Here is a 12,547-nt window from a genome sequence, read left to right as displayed (position 1 = left end):
TCATGGTATAAGAACACAACCCTTTGGAATTTCTAACTCAAAACCTAGCAGTCTGGAGCTGAATTTACACAAACTTTCTATCCAAAATAGTCCAAATCTTATGTAAAATATGTTTTGCAAAATATTGTCTATGCGTCTTGGTAAAGCAAGAAAACTTGGTGGTAATTTTTGTGAAGTGACGAAAGTAGAAAGAAAAAGGGGAACTGAAGGAACCACGCCCAAATTAGGCGGCTTAAACCCACCGGGTAAATGTTACAAATGAGGAGGGGAAAAAATGACAAAATGCGAGATCCCCTTCGGGCATGGCTGTGAAAAGACGCACCCACATACGCACGAACTTCCTCAAACAATACACTAAAGTTCACATTGAACTCTCTCTCTCTCTCTTTCTCTCTCTCTCTCTCTCTCTCTCTCTCCTTTGTCTTCATTCGGCTTCTGGAAAACGCGTAATTATCGTCGACAGCTGTGGGTGTTTGCGCCTGCTTTTCTAATTGACATTCGTGAGGGCGTATTTGTTTTGCGTATCTCTCTCGAATGTGGTTTGGCTCGGGAGGTAAGTGGAGTGGTCGAGCTAATGGTGAAACGAGTCGTAAATTTTGGGAGAATACGTGAAAACAGGAAAGAATGGAGGCTGAAACATCAAATTTTAACTCATAGAAAATGGTAGTTCAGTGATAATTAAAAAATGTAAAAGAATATAATAATTTTATTAATATATAATACTATTAATGGTATAATTTAATATATATAACATATAAAATATATATATACTTAACATATATATATAGATACTATAATATAAATATATATATATATAAAAAATGTGGGTATACATATATATAATATAAAATTTTTTCCATACTCGTAGCTACTTGGTGATAATACATACATACATACATACATACATACATACAGTTCTGACAAAAAGTACATCAAGACCCTGTATATATTTTGTTTTATTTCCCTGACAGAAAGTTTTGCAATCATACATACATACTTGCGTCTAGTAGTCTCATGTACGCATACAGCTATGCACTTAGGTGATCAAACAGATGCACACACTTGTGACGGCAGTTAAAAGCAATGATAGAAAGTTCGCGAGAAAGGAGAAGCAATGGTGATTCTTAGAAAATAGCATTGACAGGGTAAAAATCAGAAACAGATCCAGCCGTTAGTTAGCCTTTCAAAATTAGTACAACAATTTACATCATTTTCACAATTTCCTAGAGCATCAATATCCCTCGTATACATAAACTTAATTTCATAAAGTTGAGGTGATTTTGCAAGTTCGCCGAATCTCACAGAGAGGAACCCAGTCTCCCATCTTTTGACACAGAAGACGACCCAGCAGTCTCCTTCACCTTCTTCTTCTTCTTCTTCTCTCCTTCAGGCTAAAGGATACCCGAGCAACAGGTTGGGTTTCACGCAGGTCCATAACTTTCCTTTTCATTTCCAGACTCAACTGCTCACACGCCATGCTTTTGTAGGTCACTCGTGATACACTGAAAGCAAAGCTCGGCTTTTTCTTCGTCGTCTCAGTTAGTCAGGACACAATCGCATGCACTTTCGTATGAAGTTAGTTTGGGTTAGCTAGTTTTCACTCGCAATCACTTCCAGGGTTAGAGGCTCCCGTGCTGTGACAGGTGGGCAGATGGCGACGAGATACTCTTAGGTGGCAAATTCTCTTTCGTTTGGTCGCACTCCTCTTATCAATAGGGTTTACTTAAGAATATAAACTTAATAGAATCATGCTACAGAATGAAGCGTGCTACTTTCCGAATGAGTCATTCTTCGATAGACTTGCTTCAGTCATGCTAAAATTGTTAGTAAAAAAGACAGGGGATTCCTCAGATGAGACTTTAACTCTTAATTTTAGAAGTCAACTTGAATCATTCTGTCCTGTGAAGGAAAGGACTTCGTTTAGCAACATTTCTACACTTTAAATCCAGAGAATAAACGAAAGTCATTTTTTACTCAGAGAGAAAGAATCTACGAAAAACCAGACATCAAAGTCTCCAGAATCTGAGGAATACCCGAAGTGGCACTCGAGTGCCAAGTATCTGGTGGCATTCACGTACCCTAAACAGCCCGCTCTGCGGATCTGGATCTGGAACGGCAGCCGCCAGGGCCACGCAGATAACCAATCCAAGCAGGAACCTCATTTTGGGACGGGGGGGCACTTCCGAGTAGGACACTTTTCGGATCCTATGAGAGGACACTTGAGGATCAAGGGGGGTTTTTTTCTCCTTGGGGGTTGGGTGGTTTTGGGGTGGGGAGGGAGGTTAGAGAGACAGACAGACAGACGGACAGACAAGCAAGAGCGGGACTCCTTAGACACGTCCGAACCACTCGGAGGCTGACTGAGGACTGGCGGACTACTGGTGTGTGGGTCGAACCAGCGAGTATGTGGGGGAGAGAGGGAGAGAGAGAATGAAAGAGAAAGAAAGATTGCGCTGGAGCGAGAGTGGTCTTCGTTTGGCTGGAATCCCCCCTCCCTCCTAATCTCCTCCTGGGGCCCCCTCCCCCCAAAACAACCCCTTCCATTTGCAACGCATCCCCCACCCTCCCCTACCCCAATCTCCCCACGAAAAAAAAGCTTCTATTCCAGTCACTGTCTCCTTTACATTGTCTTCTCTTACCCAGAACCTACGTACGCTTCATTCTTTTGCACCCCCTCCCCCTTACTCAATCCCCCCTCTCCTATGTCCCCCACCTGCATGGGCCAACTCGTATTCCTATCCTCATACGCACGACGGGGCAGTAAAATCAAATGCTCTCAATGTCGAACTTTTTATTCAGAGCTTCGGTGTTTTTGCTCTCCAAGTATTCCAGCGAGTTCCAGGCCAAGTCTTTCAGTGATATATCCAGGGAGTGGTTAAGTCATCTCGCTATACCAACTCAGAAGTGTCTTCTATCTCGATCATTTGAGGAAAGTTAAGCTTCCTTCGTCCGCTCATTTATCTTTTCATATTTCACATTCATTGGGTATTCAGACACTCCTAACCCGATACTTTCACTCGAATGTTTTCTTTCTTTCTTTCTTTCTTTCTTTCTCCTTCTTTTTTTCGTAAGGACCACTGGGTCTCGGGGTCTCAGGGATCAGTCATTTTCTCCTGTTTATTTTTCGTACAGTTTTCTCTTTAAGCAAACCTTCGACGATTCTATTGTTGAAGGAGAGGGTTTTTTAAAAAAGAAATCGGCATCGCGTTGTTCATCAAATGATGGAGAGACGTTCTGGGATGATCCCGTACAGAACTCTTTGGAAAGATGAGGAAGTAGTGATGAAATAAAATGAATTTCGACGCTACGTCAATTGACATACTTAACTTCATATATATATATATATATATATATATATATATATATATATATATATATATATATATATATATATATATAAAATAACAACATATTAGTTCTTCACTTAAAAGCTCTGTTTTCTAAGACTTATTGCTCCTCACTACAAAACTGGGAATTCTTAGAGAGAAAATGTAACAATTCATTATTCAATAAGTATAATTAGCTTCATCTATATACTCCTCTTTTTCAAGAAATATATGTTGAGACCTATTTTATAAGATTTCGGGTCTTGAGGGTTAATTGCACAATAAACCTTATTTCAAATCACAATAAACCTTATTTCAAAAGCAAGGGTTATCATACTAAAGTACTGATACATTAATTTTGTCCAAATTCAATCAAGACTCATTCGTTACGAATTGTAATTGCTACTAAGACTTGTTCTTCCGGAAATACGATTTCCTAAGATTCGGGACTCCTTCTTTTCCTTTAGCATTACACTATTCAGCAACAAATCGCGAGCCGTTTTGTTGCCTTAACCTAAATTTTCATGCACGCTACTTGCTTTCAAGAATGCTGACTTCTCTTCCAGACATCTGCATTTCCCGGACCAACTGACCTAACTAGTTACTAAATGGAAATGAGCATTAAATGAAGAGAGCTCGATAATGCGTATTATTATTAACAAGGCTGAACAGGGCATCCATGTATATCCTAGTGTTTTCACAAAAAATGAATAAAGAAATATATACACGAATAAACAAATGAACGACAAAACAAATAAAAAAAAAAACAAGATTCTATAACATCGACTTTCACCTCACCAGGTTTCTTCATCGGTCTGTACGCAAATCGAGAAACTTAGGTTGCAACAGCGCGAGAAATGAAGTGGAAATGACAACAAAAGGATGAGTGTGTGTAATGTGATAACGCATTATTGTTGAAATGAGTAAATGGAGGGTTATGCTATTTAAGAATGAGTCGCGGAAGAGAAGAAACCACCAGGATACGGGACGAATTTCAAGAATGATGGCAGGACTGAATAGGAATTTGTAACGACCTAAAATATATATATATATATATATATATATATATATATATATATATATATATATATATATATATATATATATATATATGTGTGTGTGTGTGTGTGTGTGTATATATATGCGTGTGTGTGTGTGTGTGAGTATATATATATATATATATATATATATATATATATATATATATATATATATATATATATATATATATATTCATTTCACTTACAAATGAATTACAAATCTATTTGAAACAATCTTTATCTATTTTACTTCCAACTCACAAATTTATTTGAACAAATTGTCTTATTTTCCAACTAATTGCAAATCCATCAGGAAAAAAAAATATTATTTTACTATAATATCTCAAATCTACATTTTCCTTTATCTCTTTCTACAGCAGTTCTGAATTGCCATCTCTCTCCAATACATCTCCTTCCTGTCCCGAGCAGTTCATCTCTGATGCATGCTCTCCTCAGGTACATTCCTACAACAACTCATTCCACAACATCAAGTTCATTCCACAATCCAGCAGTGTTCGGGCAACTTCATTCCACAATATTATTCCCTGATCTCTCTCTCTCTCTCTCTCTCCTCTCTCTCTCTCTCTCTCTCTCTTAGCAGTGTTAGAACAACTTCGTTCCACAATATTATTCCCTGACCTCTCTCTCTCTCTCTCTCTTTTAGCAGTGTTATAACAACTTCATTCCACAGTACTATTCCCTGAAATCTCTCTCTCTCTCTCTCTCTCTCTCTCTCTCTCTCTCAGCAGTGCTAGAGCAACTTTGTTCCACAATATTATTCCGTCTCTCTCTCTCTCTCTCTCTCTCTCTCTCTCTCTCTCTCTCTCTCTCTCTCTCTCAGCAGTTAGAGCAACTTCGTTCCACAATATTATTCCCTGACATCTCTCTCTCTCTCTCTCTCTCTCTCTCTCTCTCTCTCTCTCTCTCTCTCTCTCTCTCTCATTAATGAAACGGCGAAAAATCCAGACCAGACATTTCCTAGGGCGTCCTTTGCCGAACTAAAAGACTTCGCTTGAATACTAAAAAACAATTCCATTTGGTGTCGAGTGTCTCCACTGCAAACGCGAGAGTTGACATACCAGTTCGTGGGACACTGAACTCATCCACTTGGCTGCTTCAGTATTCATCAGGTGCCTGGAATGTGGTGTCTGTGCGCTTACAATCCAGCAATTAAGAACGGAGAGGCAGTTCGAAGACCTTAACCTTCTCCACCATGCTACTTGTTTCTTCAGTAACTATAAGTATACGAGCATATGTACACGCAAGCATTATTGGTAAAGGTTCGTGTTTCGATCCAAACCGACCGCTACCAGTCGACCCAGCGGTGGATAGGTATCAGTGGCAGATATGACTCTAGAAAAGGGTATGTGGCTAGCAACCTCATCCCCAAAGACTTGTTGCGAGCCCGAGGGCTCTACCGTTATATATATTATATATTAATAATTATATATATATATATATAATATATATTATATATATAGTGATATATATAGTATATCTATATATATCTATATATAATATATATGAGGTATATATCATTATCTCTACTATTACATTATGTTATATTATATATCTATAGATATACCTTCTATATACAGTACATTTATACCTAAAAGTAATAATATATATATATATATATAGATATACATAATTTACATAAACGTATATTATATATATATATATATAGATATACATAATTTACTATTGAATTCAATGTACCTTATAAATAACTTACACCCAAGAGGAATTACAAACGATAACTGCACCTGCCAAGAACAGGAAACGAACCTGGTCCTATAATTTAATTCAGATACAGTGACAGACAGCCGACTTTGAACTTTAGGCTCTTGGCCAAGTAAGTCGAAAGAAAAAAACATCTAGCAACTGACACAACAAAACTAAAAGCGCTTTAAGAAGAAAATAAATAAAAAAAATAAATAAAACAGAGGAAACATTAAAACATCCTTATGGAAGACATAACATTCATCCCCGCTGTAAAAAGACACAAAGATACACAGAGAAAGAACCATATCGATAGATAGGCTTTGACATTTCAGTGACATGCTTCTCGGAAAGTCTTTTTTTTCGCTTACTTGGGGTAGTAAGTGCCTAAAAAAGGCCTGGAAAAAAAGGAGATTCGCGTTGGGGAGTAAGCCTAAAAACGGCCTGGGGAAAAAAAGGAGTTTCGCGTTGAGTTAAAGATACAGGAAAACTTTAGGATAGGATATTTATGATTTATTTATTAGAATGAAAATGTGAAAAGATAAATAATGTGCATGTTAAACAGTAAAGAAATTTTTTTTCTGATAAAATATAACGTATTTATTTTAATTTTCATTGGTGAAACAACGCTTTATTTGACTGTAGATTTTAGCACGCGTCCCGAGTAAGCTGGAGGTCGGAGCACGCCTTGTTTCAATTTGCGGCAACTTTCCCTCTTGTTTCGTATGCGACATGTAAATAATTGGAAGCGGCATAAACCAGGACTTGCTATCGGTGGTTTCATTAATTATCCGTTACTGTATTAATTATGAGTTCCTGTATCAACATGCACCAACCTCGTAATTAATAACTGCGTGCGCAAGCGGTGATTTGTGCGCGGTATATAAATAGATATACTGTCAATCTTAATTACAGGTTTTAAGATATTCTTCGGTAATATTCGATTCCCTTTCACTGATTTTTTTTTCTCTCTATATTGCTGTTTCCTTTGTTTATTGTTTTCTTTTTATTGTTATGAGATATTACTGTGCAACCTTTATTTGTGGGGGGTGCGGGGGGGCAGGGGGCGGGCGGGTATTATTTAGTTTCGTGAACTATATGATTTCGAAAGATGTATGTACGTATGACTTGAAACGATTATTAATATTCTGTAACGCAATGGATGTCTGTGTGCGTGTATGTAAACACATACTTACTTACATATACATACACACACACACACACAAACACACATATATATACTATTAGATATATATATATATATTAATATATATATACTATATATATATATATATATATAGTCATACATACATACATACATACATACATTTTTCTATCCAGGCCTTGCTAAAGCAGTCAAGTAAATACCAGGTACATAATTCACTGCGGATTTCTCAATTAACGGTTTTAAGCGATATCCCGTGGGATCGATTTTGTGCTCCTCTCTGATATCCCCTGGACCACGGCAACAACTGAAGCATAACCTGTCAAACATTTTTCTCAAATTCTGAAGACTATTTACTTAAAATTCTTATTTCATTCTCAAGACTTTTTTGTCTAAATAATTCAAAAATTCTTATTGACCTTCCTAGTAATGAAACTTCCACTAAGAATAGAATAGAATAATTTAGGCCCACAAGCCAAGCGCTGGGACCTATGAGATCATTCAGCGCTGAAACGGAAATTGACAGTAAACAGTTTTGAAAGGTGTAACATGAGGAAAACCTCGCAGTTGCACCATAATCAATTCAACTGTTAGGAGAATCTGGAAAGTAAGATAGAGAAAGAGAATATGAAAGGAGGTATAGTAAAAAGAATGAAAGGGGTTGCAGCTCGGCTCCAAAGGAACGCTGCAAAGATCCTTAAGTCATGCCTACAGTACACCGCATGAGGCGCAGTGACGGCTGTACCCCATTACGGGAACCTCCACTAAGTATCTTTTCTTACCTGCCTCAGCGGGAGGGTCATTTCTCTGTTATTACGAGAGTCCGGGAATTTATTTCTTTCTTTTATTTTTCTTCAGCTTTCCTTTCTTTCTTTTTTTCCTCTCTTCGTTTCATTCGATTCGATGCCGTGCTTTCGTCAGTTCTTACCGCCCTTCTATTTCTTTTGTGTTTTATTCTTTTTTTCATAATTGTACAGCACTTTCCCTTGTTTCTTTTTCTTTACTCCTCTCGATTTAATTTTCCCGTTCTCCGATTTCTCTTATTATGCTATTTTTTCATATTTTTATTTTCCTCTTTCTTCCTTTTCTGATTCGCCTCAAATTATTTCAATTGTTAAGCAAAATATTAGACCACTAACCTAATCAAATGGTTTTGTTACAATTATGCCTCATTGATTTCCATCTTCAGTATCAAATCACGTAATTTTCAACCTTCAAAATTAGATTTCAATATGCTTCAACGTCTAAATGAAGGATTAATCGTTTCAGCCTTCAAACTGAAAGCCATTTTCTCCCTTAAAAACCTAAGCTCAAATGTCCGCAATATTTAGAGTTAAAATGTTTGTTTGTTTGCATGTGTTTTTTACGTTGCATGGAACCAGTGGTTATTTAGCAATGGGACCAACAGCTTTACGTGTCTTCCGAACCACGTCGAGAGTGAACTTCTATCACCAGAAATACACATATCTCACGCCTCCATGGAATGCCCGAGAATCGAACTCGCGGCCACCGAGGTAGAGTTAAAATGTGTAGCTTTTGATCTTCAGGGAATTTATTAATATGCTTTTTGAGATTAAAAATTAATATTTTCTAACTTCACTAATAAATTTCAATAGCTTCTATATTCAATTTTAAGCTCAAAATTCCTTATCATCGGGTTTGGAGATCTATAAGCTATAAGCCATGTTTAATCTAACAATCCATTTTCAAAAATAAACCTTAATATTTCTGTCTTAAAATGTAATGATTACTATCCTTGACAAACAAAACTAAAGTATCGTGTCTCCCTATTTCTATAAAAGAGAGTCACAGTTATTTATTTTATTCCCAATTAATGGTTATAATTGTCTGTCTTTATCAATATGAAAACAATTCATAATTCATCCCTCTTCATTTAGTGCAACGGATCTCTTATCTGTATTTCCAAAAAGATGATTCAAAATGAAATCATTCTCTGTATTGCCAATTAATGAATATGATCTTAAGTTCATTTCTGTGAAAGTGATTCTCAGTTAATTCTATGTTATCTCAATGAGTGGCTGTGTTCTATCACCTTTCTTTCATGTGAGATTAATCTTTATTATTCCGCGTATCACAAATCCCACCGGATGTTATTCATTAATAATTCTCATTCCTAATTATCGCCAGGGGCAACCTACCCCAGCCTTGACTTTCCCACAGGGCATGGCAAGGCATTTTAGCACCTCCGGGATCATCACCGTTACGCAAATCACTCATGCCCCGATGCCCAGTGCCAGGGCTTTTCATGGCGATGACTTCACCGTATTCTGGTTCGTTTATCTTATTAGTCTTCAGGGACAAACAAAAAATTGACGGGATATGTTACCGAGGAGAGAGAGAGAGAGAGAGAGAAGGCACAAATCATGAGCACATCACGAGCAGTAACGTTCGGTGGAGGCGAAGTACCAGTCTTTTTAAATCAATCGGTTCATCTAACCATCTTTTATTATTCTAAAATGATTCCACTCATCTTTAATTTGCTTAACTTGCTTATTTATATTACTTAAAAATTGGGGATTTCTTTTCTCGGTCTTCTCTCTATCCAAGGCATGGTTGGTTTTCTGTTTTTTATAAGTACTATTTTGGCCCGTCTTCCGTTCAGCTCGAGGGATTCCCTCCTCCACCTCTCAGGAACTCTGATAACACCCGTTATGTTACATATTCTCGCGTTTACTCCATGAATGCCGGCAATCCTACGATTACAAGGTTCAGCGAGTGCCATAATTTCATAATTTTTTTTAATGTCGATTTCCCTTTCCCTTCTTTCACCTCATTATCCTTCTTCAGTCAATTTTTCATCATCTCCATCCATTCGACTCCCCCCTTAATTTTGTTTAGCAAAGCGTCACACTTTCCATTTCTAATCCGTAAAAAAAAAGAAAAAAAAAAAGTCTTTTGCGAATAGGCGATAGAAAGGAAGGCGTTGGAATGAACATACAGATGAACTAGAGACTATACATGTGAATAATGACACATTTACAAAGAAGCAAAAGACTTGAAATACGACGTAATCATAACTTAGTGATCGTAATATCTTACAACTACGACTCTGATTATAATTCTAAATGAACGAGTCTCCTGCATTTCTTCGACCTTAATGCAGTCCTTTAAGGTTTCATAATCAGGTATTTTTGCATTGCACTATGTAGGATGGTTTAGCGCCGTCAGTGCACCTTACGTGGTCTACTGTAGGCTCATGAGGTCCACTGTAGGCATTACCAAAAGGGTGTTTGCAGCGTTCCTTCGGCCTCAAGATGAACCCCTAAATTTTTTCATTTACCTCCTTTCTTCAGCCTTGCTGTCCAACCTCTGTAACAATTACTCCCTAGTGCAACCGTGGCGGTACCTCCCAGTTCCACCTTTACTCACTCTCACTCTCTCTCTCTCTTTGTATACTATTTTTAACAAGAGTATTTGCCCTAGTGATTGGCTTAACAGCCTAAATGTCAATAAATTCAATCAAACGTTTGTGCTTTCGGTAAGGAATTTGTTTGTATGGTATGTGGGATGGAATCTCTCTCTCTCTCTCTCTCTCTCTCTCTCTCTTCTATACTATCTTTTAACTAAAGTATTTGCCCTAGTGATTGGCTTAACAGCCTAAATTAATGCTATAAATATATCAAACGTTTGTGTTTTTTCGTTAAAAGAATTTGTTTTTATTTTTTGAGGTGTGGAAGGGTGTGAATATCTCTCTCTCTCTCTCTCTCTCTCTCTCTCTCTCTCTCTCTCTCTCTCTTTTCATTACTACAATATTTTGACTAGAGCATTTGTCCTAGTGATTGGCTTGACAGCCTAAATAAATCAAACGTGTGTCTTTTCGCTAAGAAATTTGCTTTTGGGATGTGAGAGGGTGTGAATCTCTCTCTCTCTCTCTCTCTCTCTCTCTCTCTCTCTCTCTCTCTCTCTCTCTCTCTTTGTATACTATTTTTAACAAGAGTATTTGCCCTAGTGATTGGCTTAACAGCCTAAATGTCATATAATTAAATCAAACGTTTGCTTTTTTTTCTTTTTTGTTAAGGAATTTGTTTTTTGAGATGTGGGAGGGTGTGAATCTCTCTCTCTCTCTCTCTCTCTCTCTCTCTCTCTCTCTCTCTCTCTCTCTCTCTCTCTCTCTCTCTCTCTCTCTCTCTCTCCCCGTTGCAAGTTTAACACTATTTTATAAAGCGGGTATTTCTTCCGGGTTAGCTAAATTTCTTCGCTTGGTACCAAACAGTTTATGTATATATTCCTTTTTAGCAAGGCTTTTTCGTTCTGCAGTTAATGTTATTTTAATGTTAGTCTCTTTAGTCGAATAACAGTAAATATTAACTTATGCATTGCTTTAAATGGCGCCAATCAACGGACGAAAAAGATCTGAAATAAATGCATAAACTCCTTTTTAGAAAAGCTTTTCCGTTCTGCAGTTAATGTTATTTTAATGTTAAGTCTCCGAACTCGAATAACAGTACATTTTTATTCAAGTAGCGACGAATAAAAATTGAAATAAATCAACCGCTTACTCCGAATCAATCAATAACGTGAGCAACCTTAAGTCTCGTATTTCCGTGACTTTCAGAGTCACGTAGGATATCTGAATGCCAAGTTTTAGCTCCTGTTTTCGCTCGGGAGGTCAGTCTCCGTTACTTCCGGATAGCTGTTTTATTTCTTAAGAGCTTTCAAGGGGGATTGTGAGGTCATTCGTCTTACACGTATGTAACAGGATTTTAATAATAGTAATAATAATAATAATAATAATTATAGCGCACACAGTAAGAAAAGTGATGGACTCCTAAGGAGGAAGGATGCAACCCGGAACCCTATTACACTATGAAACCACCCAGTCGAATAGGATGACTGTGATAGACACCCCCCACCTCCACCCCAAAGGAAAAAAAATTAAAATAAATAAATAAATAAATAAATAAATGATATTATTATTATTATTATTATTATTATTATTATTATTATTATTATTATTATTAATTTTATTATATTATTATTAGTATTATTTCGGAAGGAGACCCTCTCGTAGACATGTTTTGTTAAAAATGACTGCTGCTTCAGCAACAAATTAATCTAGAAAGAGTCTTCTCTATCGGCTGATGACGGGCTTTTCTCGTTGTTGCTTAGACTGGCGAGCAACGCACCAAAGGGCATGGTAAAATTCGGTTGAGTCATTATTATTATTATTTTAATTATCTGGACACATACGGACCTTGTCTATATGGATATTGGCACGCTATTCAATTCTCCAAAGAAGTTCAAAAGTGAACAATGAAAAAAAACAATAGTTG

The 12,547-nt window shown here is 37.0% G+C and overlaps 1 protein-coding gene across 1 annotated transcript in view; it reads right to left on the bottom strand.

Annotated features, from left to right (window-relative positions):
• Nucleotides 1–2,371, bottom strand: part of LOC135195514 (uncharacterized) — a 185,062-nt gene extending 182,691 nt beyond the window's left edge. Inside the window, exon 1 of the mRNA XM_064221750.1 lies at nt 2,079–2,371. Within this exon, the coding sequence (XP_064077820.1) occupies nt 2,079–2,162 (84 nt within the window). The 5' untranslated portion in view covers nt 2,163–2,371. The remainder of the gene's footprint in view (nt 1–2,078) is intronic.
• Nucleotides 2,372–12,547: the final 10,176 nt, after the last annotated feature.

The sequence above is a fragment of the Macrobrachium nipponense genome, chromosome 16 (genome assembly GCF_015104395.2).
Source record: "Macrobrachium nipponense isolate FS-2020 chromosome 16, ASM1510439v2, whole genome shotgun sequence".
Taxonomy (NCBI): domain Eukaryota; kingdom Metazoa; phylum Arthropoda; class Malacostraca; order Decapoda; family Palaemonidae; genus Macrobrachium; species Macrobrachium nipponense.
The sequence above is the reverse complement of the archived record's forward strand: the minus strand, read 5'-3'. Positions and strand labels throughout refer to the sequence as shown.